Source organism: Myripristis murdjan, chromosome 23 (genome assembly GCF_902150065.1).
Source record: "Myripristis murdjan chromosome 23, fMyrMur1.1, whole genome shotgun sequence".
Lineage (NCBI taxonomy): Eukaryota > Metazoa > Chordata > Actinopteri > Holocentriformes > Holocentridae > Myripristis > Myripristis murdjan.
In genome coordinates, this window is record NC_044002.1 from 27,409,895 (window position 1) to 27,432,218 (window position 22,324).

A 22,324-nucleotide genomic window follows, 5' to 3' on the forward strand; every position below is an offset into this window, starting at 1 on the left:
CACTGATAACAAACAGATTTTTGCAAGAAGTAAATGATGACAGAGTTTTCTATGTTTTATTTGTTGATATGATGACTCTTGTCTGATGTTCCAACACAAGTTTGATCGCTCTACATCCGGTGGCTGTGATGTTGAGTTCCTGTTGTAGCCGAGCAGCAGAGGCCGCCTCCCGCTCTGGAGCCCAAAGTGAAAGCAAACATTTGTCCTGTGACTCCGCCATCAGCGTCTCCGGTAAGACTTCAGATTCTCCATTTTGTTGTAAACTATTAGACTGTAGCCTAAAAAAGAAGCTGTGAGTCTCCTGTGCCGGTGACAGGTGAGTGTGTGTGTGTGTGTGTGTGTGTGTGTGTGTGTGTGTGTGTGTGTGTGTGTGTGTGTGTGTGTGAACAGGAAGTGGAATGTTGAATGGAAATCGCAAACACACTCCCACTCTTCTGGGCTTCTCACTTGATTTGGGCCGTTTATTGAATTCTTCCACCTAAAAGCTGCTCTCTGACACTTTTGAACCGTTTATTTGGGACATACTCATTCTTTCACTTGCATACTAAATAGTATGGTAGTATGGGTGTTGGAACGCAGGGCCAGCCTCTCCTCCTGGCAACACACCTGTGACTCAGTTACACTTCCTGTCTATTTGCGCCCCCAATTACAGACAACTGCCACCCAGTGTTCAGAATGTGTAGTGCAACATCCAACAATAAACACAAAGGAAAACAAATGAATAAATGGCTCTTACACTGGTTTTGGAGATTTGTTCCCCTTACTTTGGCCCATAAAGATGTGTGTGTGTGTGTGTGTGTGTGTGTAGCTGTAAGGAGTGGGCACCAGCAGGTTAATCTCTGGCCTGCGACTGAGAAACTGTCAGCGTTGTGATTTTGATGTGTGAAACTGTGACCTCACCTGTACAACTGTGTGCAGTTCATGATAAATACAGTCCCAGATCTGCATCATGAAATTAAAATTAAGGGGGAAAAAAATCATGATATTAATAAACTGTTACAATATCTGGCATCCTGCTGAAACACAAACGACTGGTCACACTCGAGGAGAAAAGTTATTATCAGTCCCACGATCAATAAAAATACATGTCATACTTGATAAGCAGAATGATTTGGAAGTTATATTTCCTTTTGTTACCATTGGTCCCTGCCAGGAGGGGGCGCCAATGCTCCCACATCTCGGATGGCCTCTGTTTTTCACTGTGTGGGTGTGTGTGTGTGTGTGTGTGTGTGTGTGTGTGTGTGTGTGTCTCAGCTTTATTTTAGATTTGTAATGTAATAAAACTCCATTTTTAGTGTAAGTGACTGATGGCATTCTGAAATGATGTGAAGTGTAAGGATTTCTTGCACAGCTGCATGTCTTATTCTACTGAACAGAAAGAGCTAAAAGTGAAAGTTCAACAGGTCCTTCACATTTCTGCTGGGTATTTCTACACAGTGTGGAACTACATCACCTGACCCAGGAATGTGTTGCTGCAGAATGTGGGCATGTGGCTACAGGTTAGACCAGTTTGATGAGATTTTATTTTTATACTAAAGTTATGAGAATGTGATCTCGCCTGCAAATCAAAACTCCAGAGACAGAACTGACACAGGAGAACAAGCAGTGTCTTCTCTCTCTGTGTTTCCTCTCCAGGTGAAGCTGAAAGTCTCTTTGATTTGATGTGGATGTGACTGAGCAGGTAAAGAGCCGATCAGGGATCATTAGAAATGTTTGATGAACAGGCTCCTACATTGTGTTTTAGAACTGGAGGACTGGAGAGCAGACTGGGATGACAAGATGGCGGTGACGTCTGTCAAAATGAGCTTTTCATGTTTTGTAGATCAACATTTTTACTGGAATTCCTTGTACCATTGTGTTTTCATTGCTAACATCTGACTTTGTCAACAACATTAATATTGTCTAAAGATGTTTACCTGAAAAAATTTGACTGGCAAACAAAGTGAGTGTCAGTTTGATTTTAATCTCAGATCATGTGATGAAAAATGCAGGAGGAACAACATAAGAAATGATCTTCAGTTAAGCATATCTAAGCTGGCGACATGGATATGCTTGACTGAAATATCCTGTCATGTAAAGCTTGTTGTCATGAATGAGCCGCTGTGTTTGTGTCAAGGTGTCGGCTCGGCTATGGAGCGATTTTGGAGAAGAATGAGGAGGCTCCCTGCCTCTGAAAGCTCTCTGTCTGGGGAACATGACAGCCAGACCAAAGCTAAGAGGTGAGATGAGGATCTCTGACTGTCCATGACTGTTCTCCATCTCAGAGCTCAGCAGGCAAATCAGCACAGCAGCATTATTCACAGGAAAAGCTCTGTGTGTGTTGTGTTGAAGCCCAGCCCAGCAGGAGAGACCAGACCCCCCTGAACCTGAACCTGGACCTGAACCTGAACCTGGACCTGGACCTGAATCTGGACCTGAGCCCAGCTGTGTGTCCATGAGGAGTGACGGGTCTATGATTGAACCTATTTCCTTCAAAGATGGATGCCACTCTGGTGATAAAAGGTAATTTCAAAAAGAAAAAGGTGATGAAGAACAGATGGAGTTGTTAGTATCATCTTCACAGTCCTTAGATCAGGACACAGAGACCTTCAGTGTGTTCCTCATGTTTCTGTCTTTGTGGAGGCTGTGCAATATCTGCTGCAGTGAATGGATAATAGGGAAATGTGTGTGTTCACATTAGATTTTACACAAAATGTTGTTTCTGAAAATAAGTTATTATTTTCTTAGTATGTAACTAAGAAAGTAAAGCAGATCCCTTCAGTGTGTTCATGATGTTTCTATCAGGATCCAGCAGGAGAGACCAGACTCCCCTGAACCTGGACCTGAGCCCAGCTGTGTGTCCATGAAGAGTGACTGCTCTATGTTTCATCCTATTCACTTCAGAGAAAGGCACTTCTCTGTGGATGATGGGTAATTATTTCAAATTAATGATAAATCAGATGTTTTTCTATCATCAGATTCATGAGATCCAGAATTGGTTTGATCCTTAAGACTCTGTTGACTGAGTTTCCTCTTTTAAAACATCACATCCAGTAACCGTGTGTGTGTGTGTGTGTGTGTGTGTGTGTGTGTGTGTGTGTGTGTGTGTCCTCCACAGAGTCCAGCAGCAGAGCTCAGAGGTTCCCAGTGCTCAGTCTGCCCAGCAGCATCAAACAGACCTGGCCTCCACATTTAAGGTGTGGAAATGTCCAACAACCTACCAACTGAAAAACAGCCATTCTGCTCTGAATCGTCTCCGTGCTGCTCTCTTCACATCTTTCAGGCTGGATTACAGCAACAAGGATTCATTTAATCTGAATTAAACCACATGTACTTTGTACAGTGAGAAAAAAAGATCTTTAATTTTGGACAGTGGTTGTTCAGTCTGGGACAGCTGAAGGCAGAATTTGGGACAGCTTCTGGACACTGAGAGAAAAACCTCATTTTGAGCCCTGGGAGTTTAGCAAAGCCCGGTTTAAAAAGAGCAGATCAGATTTCAAAGGAAGCAGAGCTCTGCTGCTCAATTAAAAACTGATCCTGATTCAGTTGGTCCAAGTTTACAGATTTAAACTTTCCTCAGCGGCTGACAGTTCAGTGAAGATGCTCACTGGAAAAACAGAGGAACAAGTGATCACATGAAGGTTGAGGACTAAAAGCAGACGGACTCACATGCTGTCAGAAGCCAGGAAGCAGAAAGAGAGAAAGCAGTTTGTCTGTTTCCTCTGACAGGGGAACCAGTTTGCTGTGGCTCGCTAACAAGCAGTGAGCTGCTCATCGTGGCTCCACAGACGTTCAAACTTCTCCTCCTCTTCTGAGAAACAGGTTGGGCTGAAGAAATGCAGCAGGGCGGACAAATCCTGCAAGAGAAAGAAAACAGAATCATTAGAAAAAAGAGACTTTCTGACTTACAGGACAGTCTGTCTCTGTCTTTGAACAGCTCCATCATTTTGCTCCAAAATGCAGACATTTTCAAAGTTAAAGCCCCTCAAGTGTAAATTAAAGTTAAAACTAGATCATAGTTTAAATTGATCAAACACCAGTTTTGGAGGATCAGGATTAAACTTAATCTAGTTTTAGAGTAGAAACTAAGCTGAGGTTTAAAGAGAGGTTTAAACTGAATCAGTCTTCATTTTCAAGCTGTTTTAAAGGTCGGTGCAAACCGTGATTTAACTGGGTTTAAAAATGAATCCTCGTTGGTGCAGCCCAGCCTCAGGTTCTTTGACCTGCATTTGATTTTGTGTTTTGTGTCCAAAATTTAATATGGAAGTTTAATTCTTTTATTTTTGTGTTGCAGCTGCTGGAGGAGAACATGGTCACCTTTGTGAAGAACGAGCTGAAAAACCTGCAGAGGTCTCTGAGTCCAGATTACCCAGAATGCTTAGAGAGGCAGAGGGAGGATGAGGAGGAAGAGCAGAGGAGGAGCAGGGAGTTTTTTCTGCTGATCACACTGCACTTCCTGAGGAGGATGAAGCAGGAGGAGCTGGCTGAGCGTCTGTGGAGCAGTAAGGAAAAAAAAATTAAATTTAAATTTAAAAAAAATCTTTTAGTTTTAGTCTTTTTGATTCATGATTTTTCTTCTTTGGCTCTGCACTCGATGTCCATCTCTCCTAAACTCTGAGAAACGTTTAAATTCTATTTCTCATTTCTCACAAACTCCCACTCATTACCAAAAAATGTCAATTAACAGACGAGTGCCAAACAGCCAATCAGATCAAAGCAGCTGTGATGCATCAGGCTGTTGCTTGATGACAGATTATTTCACCCTCTGAGTTTTCCTCCCGGCCAGCAGGGGGCAGCTCGTCCTCCTCCTGCCTGCCGGTGAAAAGCAGCTTCCTGTTTCCCCGTCTCGTCCCGCCGGCTTCCCCGGGACAGTGGCGGCGCTCCGGCTGAGGCAGCGCTGTGTTGTTTGTTCAGCTGTGAACTTTATTCTCCCCAAATCCTGATCAGGACGTGCAGCTCTTCATTTGTTCCTGCAGTCTGTTGTTTGGCAGCTGCTGCTTTGTGTTGTTGTCCTCTGATAGCTCATGTTTACAGAGGTGTCGTCATGGCAATGCCTTGACCAATCAAGACAGACAGCCGTTTTAGCTCCTTCCTGTAGCAGAGCCCAAATCAGCTCCCAGGAACTCTAACCTGGAACCATGTTGTTGCCATAGAAACGATTGCAGGTCTCAGCACACCTCGCTACGTTCTGACAGTCGAACAGGACCAATAGATACATTTACCAGGAAATATTCACATTTTTCATATGTAATACAACATTGTTTTGTTGATGTTTTTGTTTGTTCATTCAGAAACTGCCACTGCAGCGTGCCAAGGTGAACTCAAATCTAAGCTGAAGAAGAAGTGTGAGTGTGTGTTTGAGGGGATTGCTAAAGCAGGAAACCCAACACTTCTGAATCAGATCTACACAGAGCTGTACATCACAGAGGGAGGGAGTGGAGAGCTCAATGAGGAACATGAGGTCAGATGGATTGAAACAGCATCCAGGAAACCAGCCAGACCAGAAACACCAATCAGATGTGAGGACATCTTTAAAGCTTTACCTGGAAGAGATGGACCAATCAGGACAGTGATGACAAAGGGAGTGGCTGGCATTGGGAAAACAGTCTTAACACAGAAGTTCACTCTGGACTGGGCTGAACACAAAGCCAACCAGCATGTCCACTTCACATTTCCATTCACTTTCAGAGAGCTGAATCTGCTGAGAGGGAAAAAGTTCAGCTTGGTGGAACTTGTTCATCACTTCTTCACTGAGACCAAAGAAGTAGGAATCAGGAGGTTTGAGCAGTTCCAGGTTGTGTTGATCTTTGACGGTCTGGATGAGTGTCGACTTCCTCTGGACTTCAACAACAACCAGATCCTGACTGATGTTACAGAGTCCACCTCAGTGGACGTTCTGCTGACAAACCTCATCAAGGGGAACCTGCTTCCCTCTGCTCGCCTCTGGATAACCACACGACCCGCAGCGGCCAATCAGATCCCTCCTGAGTGTGTTGGCATGGTGACGGAGGTGAGAGGCTTCACTGACCCACAGAAGGAGGAATACTTCAGGAAGAGATTCAGAGATGAGGAGGAGGCCAGCAGAATCATCTCCCACATCAAGGCGTCACGAAGCCTCCACATCATGTGCCACATCCCAGTCTTCTGCTGGATCACTGCTACAGTTCTGGAAGACGTGTTGAAAACCAGTGAGGGAGGAGACCTGCCCAAGACCCTGACTGAGATGTACATCCACTTCCTGCTGGTTCAGTCCAAAGTGCAGAACATCAAGTATCATGGGAGAGCTGAGACAGATCCACACTGGACTCCAGAGCCCAGGGAGATGATCCTGTCTCTGGGAAAACTGGCTTTTGAGCAGCTGGAGAAAGGCAACCTGATCTTCTATGAAGCAGACCTGGCAGAGTGTGGCATTGATATCAGAGCAGCCTCAGTGTACTCAGGAGTGTTCACACAGATCTTTAAAGAGGAGCGTGGGCTGTACCAGGACAAGGTTTTCTGCTTCGTCCATCTGAGCCTTCAGGAGTTTCTGGCTGCTCTTTATGTCTTTCTGACATTCATCAACTCTGGAGTCAATCTGCTGACACAAAAATCAACCTCCTGGTGGTCTGCAGTGTTCAGCAAATCCAAACTAAAACCCCTCCTCCAGAGTGCTGTGGACAAGGCCTTACAGAGTCCAAATGGACACCTGGACTTGTTCCTGCGCTTCCTCCTGGGCCTTTCACTGCAGACCAATCAGACTCTCCTACGAGGCCTGATGACACAGACAGGAAGTAGCTCACAGACCAATCAGGAAACAGTCCAGTACATCAAGGAGAAGATCAGGGAGAATCCCTCTCCAGAGAGAAGCATCAACCTGTTCCACTGTCTGAATGAGCTGAATGACCATTCTCTAGTGGAGGAGATCCAATATAACCTGAGATCAGGACGTCTCTCCACAGACAAACTGTCCCCTGCTCAGTGGTCAGCTCTGGGCTTCATCTTGCTGTCATCAGAAGAAGATCTGGATGAGTTTGAGCTGAAGAAATACTCTGCTTCAGAGGAGGCTCTTCTGAGGCTGCTGCCAGTGGTCAAAGCCTCCAAGAAATCAGTGTAGGTTAATTTAGAATTGGATATATTTAATACTTTAACTTTGGCTGATATTTTCAAATTTACCTTGTTCTTCACTAATTCCTCATCAGGCTGAGTGGCTGTAATCTGTCAGAGAGAAGCTGTGCAGCTCTGGCCTCAGTTCTCAGCTCCCAGTCCTCTAGTCTGAGAGAGCTGGACCTGAGTAACAACCAGCTGCAGGATTCAGGAGTGAAGCTGCTCTCTGCTGGACTGGAGAGTCCACACTGCAGACTGGAGGCTCTCAGGTCAGACCCATTTATGTTATGACCCATTGTTATTGTCAAAATAAAATTTTATCATTACCCTTCTTGTTTTGATAAGATTAAATTATTGCTCAAACCCTCTTATCTTGAAAGTGGTTCTACTCATGATATATATTTATTCAAATTCAAATGCTTTCCATTGATTCATGTGTTCAAGCCACCTCACAGTACAATGTGTGCCTATATTTTCAGCATGAGGGATGCAGTGAGTATCAAACCAGTGTCCCTGGTATTGTTAGTGCTGCATTCAGCTCAGTGAGCTACAGCAGCATGCAGAGCTCACTGTCAGCTTGCTTTTAGATAAGGCTGTCATGAAGATTATTATCACTATTAGCAACATGATGGCAGTGTCCCAGGAAAACTGACAACTATGACATTTTCTTCTGTTTTAATGTCCATCCAGGCTGAGTGGCTGTAATCTGTCAGAGAGAAGCTGTGCAGCTCTGGCCTCAGTTCTCAGCTCCCAGTCCTCTAGTCTGAGAGAGCTGGACCTGAGTAACAACCAGCTGCAGGATTCAGGAGTGAAGCGTCTCTCTGCTGGACTGGAGAGTCCACACTGCAGACTGGAGGCTCTCAGGTCAGACCCATTTATGTTATGACCCATTGTTATTGTCAAAATAAAATTTTATCATTACCCTTCTTGTTTTGATAAGATTAAATTATTGCTCAAACCCTCTTATCTTGAAAGTGGTTCTACTCATGATATATATTTATTCAAATTCAAATGCTTTCCATTGATTCATGTGTCCAAGCCACCTCACAGCACAATGTGTGCCTGTTTTCTTTTTTGTACTACTTGCACATGTTTGAAATAAAGCCTTCATTCATATTTTCAGCATGAGGGACGCAGTGAGAAACAAACCAGTGTCCCTGGTGTTGTTAGTGCTGCATTCAGCTCAGTGAGCTACAGCAGCATGCAGAGCTCACTGTCAGCTTGCTTTTAGATCAGGCTGTCATGAAGATTATTATCACTATTAGCAACTTGATGGCAGTGTCCCAGGAAAACTGACAACTATGACATTTTCTTCTGTTTTAATGTCCATCCAGGCTGAGTGTGTGTGATCTGTCAGAGAGAAGCTGTGCAGCTCTGGCCTCAGTTCTCAGCTCCCAGTCCTCTAGTCTGAGAGAGCTGGACCTGAGTAACAACCAGCTGCAGGATTCAGGAGTGAAGCGTCTCTCTGCTGGACTGGAGAGTCCACACTGCAGACTGGAGGCTCTCAGGTCAGACCCAGTATTTCTTTTTTCCCTCTAAATGTTTTTACACATTTGTCCAAATGGACTTGGACTTTCAACTTTAATTTAAGGGTTTGAGCAAAAATTTGGCTCTAACTATTTTGGAATTACAGCCAGTTTTATGCACTGTCACCCCGTTTTCAGAGGCTCAAAACTGATGGGACAAATTATATATAACATACATATCTATAATTATAAGGATTATATTCAATATTTGAAGGAAAATCCTTTGCAAACCGTTGATTTGGCTACTCCTAAAGTTGCTGCTATCTGTCTGATAGATTTTATTTTGCTTTTTGAGCCTAATGATGGCCTCCTTCACCTGCGCCTGCACCTCTTTAGATCACATGTTGAGGGTTAAGGCTGTCATGAATAAAAATTATTATCATTATTAGCAACATGATGGCAGTGTCCCAGGAAAACTGACAACTATGACATTTTCTTCTGTTTTAATGTCCATCCAGGCTGAGTGTGTGTAATCTATCAGAGAGAAGTTGTGCAGCTCTGGCCTCAGTTCTCAGCTCCCAGTCCTCTAGTCTGAGAGAGCTGGACCTGAGTAACAACCAGCTGCAGGATTCAGGAGTGAAGCTGCTCTCTGCTGGACTGGAGAGTCCACACTGCAGACTGGAGGCTCTCAGGTCAGGATCGGAGAAGTCAATCATCAAACTGGACTAAATGAAAACACAAAGCAGATCACACATTTGAATATTTGTCTGAATGAACCCAGCTAGTTTCAGATTATTGTGCTGCTGAAACAATCCAACATGTATGTGTATCAGACTGTGTTGTTGTGTTTGGTGTGTCCATGAGCAGGCTGTCAGGCTGTCTGCTCACACAGGAAGGCTGTGCTTCTCTGGCCTCAGCTCTGAGCTCCAACCCCTCCCATCTGAGAGAGCTGGACCTGAGCTACAATCATCCAGGAGACTCAGGAGTGAAGCTGCTCTCTGCTGGACTGGAGGATCCAACCTGGAGACTGGAGGCTCTCAGGTATGGAGAGACACACGCAATGTCTTCTAGAGGCCTGAGGAATATTGTTTCATGTTGAATGGTGGATATGAGTGAGGTGCTCTGCTAAATCCTTCATAGGGAAGGTTATTTACTGCCCATGTTTCCATCCTCAAAGAGAATCTGCTGCTCTGACTCTGTTTCTTCCTCCAGGGTGGACCATGGTGGAGAGCAGAGGTTGAAACCAGGCCTGAGGAAGTGTAAGTGTGGATTTAGTTTGATTCCTGAACACAAAGCAGCAAACATTCAGCTGTTTAGACAGTGCAGCTGCAGCTTCTGCTGTTTGTCCTCAGCTGCTTTTAATGTTGAACCAAAAATCATTTAGTTGCTGCATGAGAACAAACACCGTCTTTATTCCCTGAAACTCATTTGGCAACACACTCAGCTCTTAAAGTGAACGAGTAACACAGAAAGGCACAAAACAGAACTGAACATGTTGAACGTTACAACCAATGACAGGCCAATTATAATGAATTATCACCATAGTTCTATTATGTGTGTCAAGTCTGAAAGTATTTATTGTCGGGCTGTGGATCGATTAAAATATTTAATCAGATTAATCGATGATTGTCTATAGTTAATCATGATTAATCTCAAATTAACCGCATATGTTTTATCTGTTCTAAATCTACCTTAAACAGATGTTTTTCAAGTTTTAATACTCATATCAACATGGGAGTAGACAAATACTTGCTTTCTGCTAATGCAGCATGTTTATTATTATTGCAATGATGACAAATACTGTCCAGAATCTCCAAGTAACAAAAGATGTAATAATAATAATAATAATAATAATAATAATAACAATAACAATAACTGAAAAATAAGGTGCACATAGTAAAAAATAAAAAAAGCTGAAATTATAAACTCAAGCCCAACAAATAACAGATGGGCATAACTGCAACATTACATTGTAATGATGCAGCCACCCATCTTGCGACCGCTGTGGAAAGTTTACGGGTGGTAGAGGTGTCCATTGGGAGGGCTGCCAACTCTCACGCATTGGCCGTGACAGTCACGCATTCAGCCTCAACCTCACGCTCTCACGCTCAAGAGAGAAATCTCACGCCAAATCTGACTTTTCTATTGTAAATTTTTACTCATTTGTGACTATAAACAAGCTCAAATCTTACATAGGCTCTAAACCACTCCAGTGTCTGATGTGTTATATTTTCTCTGATTGTTGATTCGCTGAAAACATTAGAGTCATTACGTCAGTGATGTTCGTCTGCTGCTCGGGTGCTGCTACTTCAGTTGGTCAGAGCGGCAGAGCAGAGAGGCATGCACGGTGGCGAGATATGAAATTAGAGCGGTTATCCAGTAACCGCTCGATATAAACAAAAGTGGGTTTATAATGAAAGTACAGCAGTCTGTATGCCCAGCACACCCGTTAGATCCGGCAGACCTGGTGCCGGCCGGTCAGGTCTGACAGGTGCCTCTGGCTGGAAGTTTCCTCCGGCCAGCACCGCGCCGGCACCGGCCCCGGTCTGCCAGATCTGAAAAGTGCGCCACGCACACAGACTGCCGTACTTTCATTATAAACCCACTTTTGTTTGTACGCGGTTGCAGCAGCACAACGGACAATGACACAGCCAACACGGTTGATTAGGATTGTAGTTTTTGCAGTTTTGCAGAGGCAGGAGGAAAGTTGCATGATTTCACTTCCTGATTTCTCAAAATAAGGAGTGGGCAAAGGTTCAAACACCACCGCGTTAATCACCCGTTAAAAAAATTTGTCGCCGTTAAATGGATTTTGCATTAATTAGTCAATAACGCGTTAACTTCCACAGCCATAATTTATTGTCATGTGCACATAAAGAAACGAGTTTCCCTGCCCAATGAAATTCTTACTTTGCTGCCCACAATGAATGCCAGTTATACAATAAAGAATAATAATAGTAAAAAATACAGAATAGTCCTATGATAAATACAAAAAAGCAGCATGTGGAAAATACACAAGAAATATAAACTATACATGACAAATGTATGTACAAATATATGTACAAACGTATGTGCAAATGTATATACTTATGTGCAACAACAGATTCACTATGTGTAGCTGTCAGCAAAGTGTGCAAAGTTAGAATAAATGAATGTGCAGATTGTATGTGTGCATGTGTAGTCCATGATTGTAAGTCCTGCATTTAACACTTCTGTACCTCTGGCCTGAGGGCAGAGGTGTGAACAGTCGGTGCTGGGGGTAGGTGGGGTCCTTGAGGATGGACCCCACCCACCCCCTGGACTCTGTGGTGGTAGATGCTCTGCAGAGAGGGCAGTGGGGTCCTGGTGATCTTCTCAGCAGTCTAAACCACTCTCCTCAGGCATTTGCGGTCCATAGCAGTTGTACTGCCGTACCACACAGTGATGCAGCTGGTCAGGATGCTCTCAACAATGCAGCTGTAGAAGTTGCTGAGAATCTTAGATGACATGCCAAACTTCCTCAGCCTCCTCATTAAGTACAGCCGCTAATCCTAACCCTCTTCACCAACTGTGTGGTGTTACTAAACTGTAATAATGATGATAATAATGATAATAATAACAATAACAAAACAACAATAAGAATAAGAATAATGACAACAGTGCAAATGCTAATAACAGTAATAACAATAATGACAACAATTATTAGCATTATTATAATTATTATTGTAATTATTTAGCATTTTACAAAACAAAGCCACAAAGTGCTTTATATAGCAAGATAAAATAGGATAAAGCATAAAACATAACCTACAAAATGCAAAATTAAAACAACTGAAATTAAGTTAATGAAAAAACAGTGATAAAAAGACAAAACAAAAATTATTTACCATAAAAACCTTTGGCATCATGAATGTGTTCAACAATTGACTTGAAACTGTTAATAAAGCAACAGATAATAAAGACAACAGGTGTGTTAGATAAAAATCTGCTGGTGTTTTGTGTCTTGTTCTCTCCATCAGATTCCTGTGAACTCAAACTGAACACAAACACAGCAAACAGACTCCTCATCCTGTCTGAGGACAACAGGAAGGTGACAGCAGTGGAAGAGGAGCAGCCATATCCTCGTCACCCAGAGAGGTTTAAACGCTGGCAGCAGATCCTGTGTAGAGATGGTCTGACTGGTTGCTGTTACTGGGAGGTCGAGAGGGAAGGAGGGGTTGATATCGCAGTGACTTACAGAGGAATCAGCAGGACAGGAGACGGTGATGACAGCTGGTTTGGAGGGAACCAAAACTCCTGGAGTCTGAGCTGCTCTGATAAAAGTTTCACTGCCAGACACAACAACATCATGACAGACATTCCTGCTCCCTCCTCCTCTAACAGAGTAGCAGTGTATCTGGACTGGCCTGCTGGCTCTCTGTCCTTCTACAGCGTCTCCTCTGACACACTGATCCACCTCCACACCTTCACCTCCACATTCACTGAGCCTCTATACCCGGGGTTTTGGGTTTGGTCTGGTTCCTCAGTGTCTCTGTGTCAGATGGAGTGAGAGTCTCCTCCTGTGTGCAGAAACACTTCTAACATCACACAGTTAACCTGCCTGGCAACATCCAATCAGCTCACTTCATTTTAAGAACTTTAGCAGTGTCGATTTTCATGACAAGTTGCCGCCACAGAGATTCGTAACACACTGCTCGTTCTGTCATGATGGGACTGTCAATATGAATAAAGCAATAAAATAATGTGCCTTACAAATGTAAAAAAGTGTGTGAATTATGTATAAAGTTGTACCTGCCGCCCTCTTGTGGGCAAATTGAGTAAAAACAACGGCTCGACTGAGGAGAAGAGGTACTGCAACCACTGCTACTACTGCTACTACTGTTACTTCACAAACACACTGGTACTACTACCAGTACTACTTTTAATATACACACACACAGGTACTACTACTACTACTACTACTACACAGACACACAGTTGCTACTGCTACTACTACTACTGCTACTACACAAATACACAAGTACTACTACTACTACTGCTATTGCTGTTAATACTAATACTACTATGCAAACACATAGGTACTACTACTACTACTACTACACACATACAGAGGTACTACTACTAGTAGTACTTCTAATACACACATGCACAGGTACTAATACTACTACTACTACATGGACACACAGTCACTATTGCTACTACTAGTACTACTACGCAAACACACAGGTACTATTACTACTACTACTACTACTACTTCTACACACATACAGAGGTACTACTACCACTAGTACTACTGCTACTACTGCTACTACACAAACGCACAATTACTACTAGTACTACTACTATTGCTGTTAATACTAATACTACTACGCAAACACACAGGTACTATTACTACTACTACTACACACATACAGAGGTACTACTATCACTAGTACTACTGCTACTACTACTACTACATGTTAGGTGCCGCCTCCCTCCTGTCCCTGTCTGTGTGCCCCCCCAAGTTTTATCCACTAAACTAAAGGCTGCTGTGGAAAAGAAACCAACAGGGACGGTGCAGATTACAGCACAGATTACATCACAATGTGAGCAAGAGATTAGCCTAACTCAGTGCCCTTTGCTGAAACGTGCAGTGACACTTTGCAGGGTGTTTGGGGGCAGCCCTCGCCCGTTGTCCCAGCCTCACTGTGGGACAGCCGGCCCTGCAGGACGCCTGCGACGGGACACTTCAGAGCTGCAGCTCTTTGTTTTCCACTGGTGTTTGTTCTGTCTGGGGCGAGGACACTTCATGCTGTGTCCTCACTTGGACGGTGATCTCAGAGGACACCTTCTGAGTGTCCTGCATCAGAAAGACACCTGGGGAAGCTCATGTTTATCCCACTGTAAGGCCACCTGTCCTGCAGCAGCACAGCACATTTTCTCCACTGGAGGCTCATCCATGAAGAAACTTCCACCGGCTCACACATGTAGTGACAGCCTTTACAACACCGCAGCTCCTTTTATCCACTGGAGGGACACTTCTCCATCAGAGGAGCACCTCATTTATTATCAGTTATTATTATTATTAGTTATCTATTTATTGCATGAAGGGGCACCCTGGAGGGCATTGGATCTTTTGCCCATGTGAAGGGCAGACAGTAGGGCACTTCCTCTGGTATTTGGTGCTCTAGAGGCACTTTAGCCATGCTGGTGCCCCTCTGAGTCCACCAGTGGTTAACAATATATAGTCACATATCTTGTATGTTGATTAAAAAAAATACAGAACTTTCCATCTATCCCTTATTAAATATCAGTTTCATACCTACACATTTTAAGTCAATTTATAGAAGAGTTGAACTTATTTTTATCTTTTTATCACCCCAAGCAGAACTGACATGAACATGAAAATCCTCCTGTTTTCCCCTCGTAGAATTAACATGTCGTTACTCCCTTCCTCCATCAGGCGGAGTCTTAACCCTCTGAGCACATACAGCCCTAATAACTACATGCCGAATATGTGAATATCTGGATCTTTACCATAACACTATTATTAGGGCCCGAGCGCTGAAACAGCGCAAAGCCCTATTGTTTCTGTAGTGTTTCTTTTTAGGGCCCGAGCGCTGAAACAGCGCGAAGCCCTATTGTTATTGTAGTGTTTTTTCTTCTCCTTCTTCTCCTTTCTTATTATTATTTTTTTCTTCTCCTTCTTCTCCTTTCTTATTATTATTACGTCAAAATAAACCTTAATTTGACCCCCTAAACATGCTCCAAAACTTACCAAATTCGGCACGCGGGCCAGGTCTGGCAAAAAATTTGATAAAATGGACAAACGGACCCCCTAAGTGCAAAAATGGGCTCGGTAGCACCACCTAGGCACACAAAGGCAGCCGCTGCAGCCCACAGGAATGTGATAGAAAGACCAAACCAACGCCGAAATGTAGGTCTCATCAAGCCCTACAAATCACGTGCTGACACCCCCCCTCTATAACCAACAGGAAGTCCGCAATTTGTGTTGGAATGTTCACGTTCTCGCCCAAAATTCTGCTTTGAACAAAATCTATCTCCTCCCAGGGCGTAAATGTCAGCGGCTTGAAAATTTAACAGATGACAGAGGACACAGTGCTGAACAAAAGTTGCTAAAGACTTGTTATTAATTCGAATCGTTTGGATTTTATAAGCCCTCAAAGTCGGAGTGGCCAGAGCCAAAACCTCATTTTTTCCCATGGAGTTTGGTGTGAAGAGGCTGACTTTTGGCACTAATTAAGCCCCTGGAGTCTAAAGTAAAAGTCTGACAGCTTTGAAAACTATGCAGATGGAAAGAGGACAAAAATTCCTACAAAAATATGTAGTTTTGATGTGGATTGGACCAAGTTTGTGGGAGCTGTGAAGAGTTTTCAAACATTTTTGACTCTGGTGTGCTCTGCTCTGCACTCTGCCTGGACATGTGACTCACTCTAGCTGCCTCAGGAATGCGCAATACACACCCATTGTAAGAGCTCAGAGGGAGCAGAAAACACTCTCAAACTAAAACTGCCATAACTCAAAAACGGTAAAAGATAGCAAAATCATGTAAACGGGAGATTCATAGATCCGAGTCTCGTGACTCGTTTAAACTTTGAGTAAAGTCTGTAACTCAAACGGTGACCGAGCTGTGATCCCTCAAACAGGGGTGGGTTTTCGGGATTTCTCCATTGGATTGAATGAGGATTTCTCTGTATGCCTGCATTTTGGTGTGATCATGACACAGCCGCCAGTACTGATGTCAAGCACACACTAGGACTTCCGCGGCCTTTCAAAATAAAAGCCCAAAACTCTTTCAAAATAAAAACACCAAAAAATACCCTTAAAATTGCCACAAACTGACGAATTGTCTGCACTTCGACACGCGCGCCGGCCCCGACATGCACGGGGGGGGCGAGGGCCCGTCCAACGCTGCTTGCAGCTTTAATTGTTAATTGCACTTTTATGTCTTCTCGTGCAGATTTTTCTCTCCCTGCTGGTTTCCCCAACACACAGAGAACACTGATAACAAACATATTTTTGCAATAAGTAAATGATGACAGAGTTTCTATGTTTTATTTGTTGATATGATGGCTCCTGTCTGATGTTCCAACACAAGTTTGATCGCTCTGCATCCGGTGGCTGTGATGTTGACTTCCTGTTGTAGCCGAGCAGCAGAGTAGTGATGGGAATTCCGGCTATTTTTAGAGAACTGGCTCTTTTGGCTCGGCTCACTAAAAAGAGCCGGCTATTTCGGCTCCCAAGCGGCTCTTCATTGTTTTGTTGCTTAAATTAATTTATTACCAACAATAATGTAAAATTATATGCAAAATGAACTACTAATGTAAAAAAAAAAAACATGCTTTATGTTTATTTTATACTAATATGTATATTATATAAATACTATGCTTTTATTTAATCACTCTACATAGTGCTACAAAAAAATAAATTATAAAATACAAAAACAAACTTTTAAGTATTTACAGTTGAATTGAATTGCTGTACACACTGCAACAGCAGCAGCAACAGTTGCAGTAGACACACTTCGCTCAGCACAGACACAGAGACGACACCGCACATATTGACCAATCACATGCGGCTTGAAGAGGGAAAAATAACCAATTGTCTTCTGAAAAAAAAAAAAAACTGGCCGGCTCCCGTCGTTCACTTCAAAGACCCGGCTTTTAGGGCCCACTCACATTGGCAAGTTTGAGTCCGTATCGTGCTAAAGCCAAAATCCCCCCCTCCCCAGTCCCCGGCTGGCCTGCACTCACATTACCTAAAGCCCAAACACGCCCAAGCACGATTGCCCCTGGTGTGCACATCATCACGTTGAAATACGACAACAGGCATGGCCCTACGTCATTATAAATCAATAGTTCAAATACATTCATCATGTCTTCCTTTTAACTAAAAAACGTTTTTGGTCCTTTTAATCAGACATGGGATGTTTATTTACCTTGACAGTTTCGGAGGTAACTTCCTCCTTCTTCAGAAAGGTCCAACTGACAGCCGGAGGGGCACCTGGCAGATCCGGCAGACCGGGTGACCGGGTGACCGGGTGGCCGCACACCGCGCGGTGCCGCGGTCAGTGCCGGCCGGTGCCGACGCGGTGCCGGCCAGCACCAGGTCTGCCGGATCTCCGCACACAGACTGCTGTACTTTCATTATAAACCGACTTTTGTTTATACGCGGTTGCAGCAGCACAACGGACAATGACACAGACAACATGGTTGATTATTGATTGCGCAACGCGGCCATTCGCTGGTAATCGCGCTGCGCACATTAAACAGTTTTGCAGAGGCAGGAGGAAAGTTGCATGATTTACGTCCGCGCACTGCGTGCGTGACTGTGCATGTGCTCGTGTATGCGCCCATACCGCGCTGAAGCATACCCCCTCCAACCGTGCCAGAGCGGGGGGAGTGTACTGTATTCAAGCACGATACGGAGCGATGTGAGTGGCCTCAGAGACAGTTCCTCGCGAACGACCCATCACTACAGCAGCGGCCGCCTCCCGCTGAGGAGCCCAAAGTGAAAACAGACATTTGTCCTGTGACTCCGCCATCAGCGTCTCCGGTAAGACTTCAGATTCTCCATTTTGTTGTAAACTATTAGACTGTAGCCTAAAAAAGAAGCTGAGTCTCCTGAGTCGGTGACAGGAGTGTGTGTGTGTGTGTGTGTGTGTGTGCGCGCGCGCGTGCGTGCGTGCGTGCGTGCGTGTGTGTGTGTGTGAACAGGAAGTGTTGAATCGAAATCACAAACACACTCCCACTCTTCTGGGCTTCTCACTTGATTTGGGCCGTTTATTGAATTCTTCCGCCTAAAAGCTGCTCTCTGACACTTTTGAACCGTTTAAAGTCTCGACACCGTTCACACCTGAAAGCGTTCAGCTTATTCCGAAACAGGGCGCTTGTTTATTTCTGTATTTTATGATAAAATGTTTGATGTTGCTCTGATGTTTCCTACGGAAGCGTAGAGCTGCCAGACCAAGAAAATAAAAACCGAGAGGCTCAGTATCACGTAATTACGTAAAAAGTTTATTGTTATAACAATATATTTTCACGTTATAACGTGAAATTATCACGTTATTTCATTATATGATTTTTTTCATGTTATAACGTGAAAATATCACGTTATTTCATGATATGCTTTCACGTTATAACATGAAAGTATTACGTTATTTCGTGATACGACTTTTTCACATTATAACGTGATAGGTATCACGTTATTTCAAGATAGGAAATTTTCACGTTATAACGTGAAAGTATCACATTATTTTGTGAAACGTGTTTTTGTTTACTGTCTGCTACCCAAAGTACAGCTTACCTCACTGTACTTTGGGTGACAACATATCCAGCTTGGATGCAGTTGAGGTGATGGAGCTTGTATCCATGCAGCCGGCCGTTTCCCTCCAGCTGATCAATGAGGAATGACGCTACCTCAAGAGGGTCCGACTCGTTTTTCCTCCGGTATAATCCCATTGTTTTCAAAATTCTTCTCAGGGTACGCATACTTATATGAATGTCATCCACGGAGCCCAATAACTGTAAAATCTCCCCATGTCTCAAGCCAAGCATGAAATATGATCTAATGGCATCATGTAAAGCAGCCATGATTTACAGATGGCCAGCAGACAGTAAACAAAAACACGTTTCACGAAATAATGTGATACTTTCACGTTATAACGTGAAAATTTCCTATCTTGAAATAACGTGATACCTATCACGTTATTGTTATAATTGGCCTTATAGTTCATGTCTCTTGCAGTATTGAATGCATGTTAAAGTTCAATGCTTCTTGTGTTATTCAGAACAGCTTGACTGTTAGCAGAAGGTAAACAAAGCTGGCACCAGACATATTTTCTCTATCTTATTTGTTAGGTCTATTGCATTAGATACACGCCCAATCAACATTCACACACATAGCATCACACATTCCAGAAACAAGGCATGGACAGTGGTTGGCCTGTCCATGTCCGGTAACTGGCCAATTATTCTCGGTTGCGTTTAAGTCCAACCTATGTACGGGGCAGGCCCAAGCCCAAGAACATAAATGTGTATCATTTCCTGATATCGACGCTCACTCTGACTGAGATCCTGCGGGAGCTCTGTCACACTGAGACCAGCGCTGCCTTGCTTTATATGTGACCATAATAAATGTTGCATCAGAAAATGGAAGACTGACTCCGGTCTGTTCTTGGGCTTTCAACAAAAGAATCGGGAGCTAACAATATAACTTGAAAAAGTCGTATCACGAAATAACGTGATACTTTCATGTTATAACGTGAAAGCATATCATGAAATAACGTGATATTTTCACGTTATAACGTGAAAATATATTGTTATAACAATAAACTTTTTACGTAATTACGTGATACTGAGCCTCTCGGTTTTTATTTTCTTGGTCTGGCAGCTCTACGCTTCCGTAGTTTCCGGACTTTAAGACTAAATGAAGAAGTGACTGCTACTCTCACTTCTTCCTCATTACCACTTTTCTCCTCTCAGGAAGGGAAGTGAGGAGAGGGAGAGAGAGAAAAAAGGAGAAGTGAAGGGAATCAGGACAGGCGTCTCCTAATATCAACACCAACAGCCAATCACAAACCTGTGAAATGGCTGGCATATTCAAAATTGCAAGTTCAAATAGTGTGTGTGTTAAAACGGATGTTGTACAACACACTGACTGTAGTTTGTTATGACCTTTATTAGGATATTAGGGCTTTTTGGTTTGTAATAACAGATTATGTTCTTATATATGATGAAATGTTTGATGTCGTTCTGATTTTTTTTCGGACTTTAAGACTAAATGGAGAAGTGACTACAGCACTCTCACTTCTTCCTCAGTCCCACTTCTCTCCTCTCAGGAAGGGAAACGAGGACAGGAAGGGAGAGAGAGGAAAAAGGCGCAGTGAAAGGAATCGGGACAGGCGTCTCTTAAGATCAACACCAACAGCAGGTTAAAATAGTGTGTGTGTTAAAACTGATGTTACACAACACATTGACTGTAGTTTGATATGAGCTTTATAAGGATATTAGGGCTTTTTGGTTTGTAATAACAGTTTATGTTCTTGTTTTGTAGAGAGGAAACAAGATGAGCAATATCCCATTAATGTTGAAAAAAACAATGTTACGCTATGTTAAATGGAGACAGGTCAAGCACTAGGACCCAGCGGAAAACGGCCGCTCAAGCTGAAGCCTGTTTCCCTTGAGACCGCCCACAAGCTCTTCGATTGGCTCTGCCGTTTCTTGCTAATGTGTGATTGGCCGTCCCCGCTGTCACTCCATCTGGTTGTAAACAGCGCCTGGATTTGCTCACCGGTGAGAAAAAGGGGGGACAAGGCGTTGCGCATCACCGGTGTTTAGTAGTGATGGGAATTCCGGCTCTTTTTAGAGAACCGGCTCTTTTGGCTCAGCTCACTAAAAAGAACCGGCTCTTTCGGCTCCCAAACGGCTCTTCAAATTTTTTTGTTGCTTAAATTAATTTATTACCAACAGTAATGTAAAATTATGTGCAAAATGAATTACTAATGTAAAAAAAAAAAAAAAAAATGAATTAATATAGCCTATGTTTATTATATAAATATGCCTTTATTTATTCACTCAATACAGTGCTACAAAAACTTAATTATAAAATACAAAACAAACTTTTAACTATTTACAGTTGAATTGAGTTGCTGTACACACTGCAGCAGCAGCAGCAGCAGCAGTAGACTCACTTCACCTTCAAAAATATCAGGTTCAACTGCTTGTGTTTTTTCTTCCCATTGCACTGATGGGTGGACAGTTCTCATGTGCCTGTGCAGGTTGTTTGTGGAGCAGCTCGATAAGATATTTTTTTCTTGCAGACCCTACACTCTGCCTTTCTATTGTCATTAAATTTGAAATGGGTCCAGATTGTACTCATTTTCTTAACTACACCTTTCCAGCGCGTTCGTGTTGTCTCTCCTTGTGGCCCCTCGCTCTCTTTCGCTCTCGTCTCCCTCACTCCTGTTCTCCTGTTCGTGTGTGCTGTGTGTGTGTGTGTGTGTAACTGCCGGTCTGCGGTGAAGCGCTCAGCGCAGACATATAGGCTACGATTGGACACAGAGACGGTACCCCACATCTTGACCAATCACATGCGGCTTTCGCAGAAAAAATAACCAATCGGCTCCAGAAAAAAAAAAAAAAAAAAAAAAACGGCTCCCAATCAGGAACCGGCTCCCGTCGTTCACTTCCAAGAGCCAGCTCTTAGAGCCAGTTCGTTCGCGACCGACCCATCACTAGTGTTTAGCTAGTTAGCCAGTAGTCCGTCTTCATCTGCTACTGTGAGTCAAGTGATCAAAGACAACATGTGTTTGGAAGCTTTGGCTAAGTTGACTATGTTAAATGTTAATAGTTAACCATTCTTTGGTCTTTGAGTCAAATTGACCCGTGTTCACTTTTCTTTTATATTTAAAATTTGATTTTCTTCCATATAACTGCCTGAAAATGGCAGATGGTTCTCTGTTACACTCACTTCAAATAAAATTGATGATCACTACTTGCACTGATTTATGGATATTTTTTTCAATTTCTCCCCTTCTGTGATATTCCCTGGTCAATTTGATCCGCCCATCACTGAGTGGTGCTGGGTGGTGGTCCAAACATTTGAAACACCATTTGTGTCCCCCCCCACCTCTGAAATCAAAATTTCGTCCATGGTCGCCGACTCATTTGAGGGACTCCAGCCCCGCCGCCTCTGCCCTCCCCGGGTCTCTCAGCGCAGGGTGGACCATCGGCTCCTGAGGACGCTACCCCGGGCTTCCCGATCCACTGGACTGCGGGCCCCAGCCCCCTGCAGGATCAGCCTGGTGAACGCCTGAT

The 22,324-nt window shown here is 43.5% G+C and overlaps 1 protein-coding gene across 1 annotated transcript in view; it reads left to right on the top strand.

Annotated features, from left to right (window-relative positions):
- Positions 1–3,113: 3,113 nt before the first annotated feature.
- LOC115355191 (NACHT, LRR and PYD domains-containing protein 12-like) overlaps positions 3,114–22,324 on the top strand; it is a gene marked incomplete at its 5' end in the record, with an annotated part of 86,424 nt that continues 67,213 nt past the window's right edge. The window contains 7 exons of the mRNA XM_030045898.1: positions 3,114–3,176; positions 4,274–4,481; positions 5,271–7,068; positions 7,158–7,331; positions 7,753–7,926; positions 8,397–8,570; positions 9,047–9,220. Coding sequence (XP_029901758.1) covers positions 3,114–3,176; positions 4,274–4,481; positions 5,271–7,068; positions 7,158–7,331; positions 7,753–7,926; positions 8,397–8,570; positions 9,047–9,220 — 2,765 coding nt within the window. The remainder of the gene's footprint in view (positions 3,177–4,273; positions 4,482–5,270; positions 7,069–7,157; positions 7,332–7,752; positions 7,927–8,396; positions 8,571–9,046; positions 9,221–22,324) is intronic.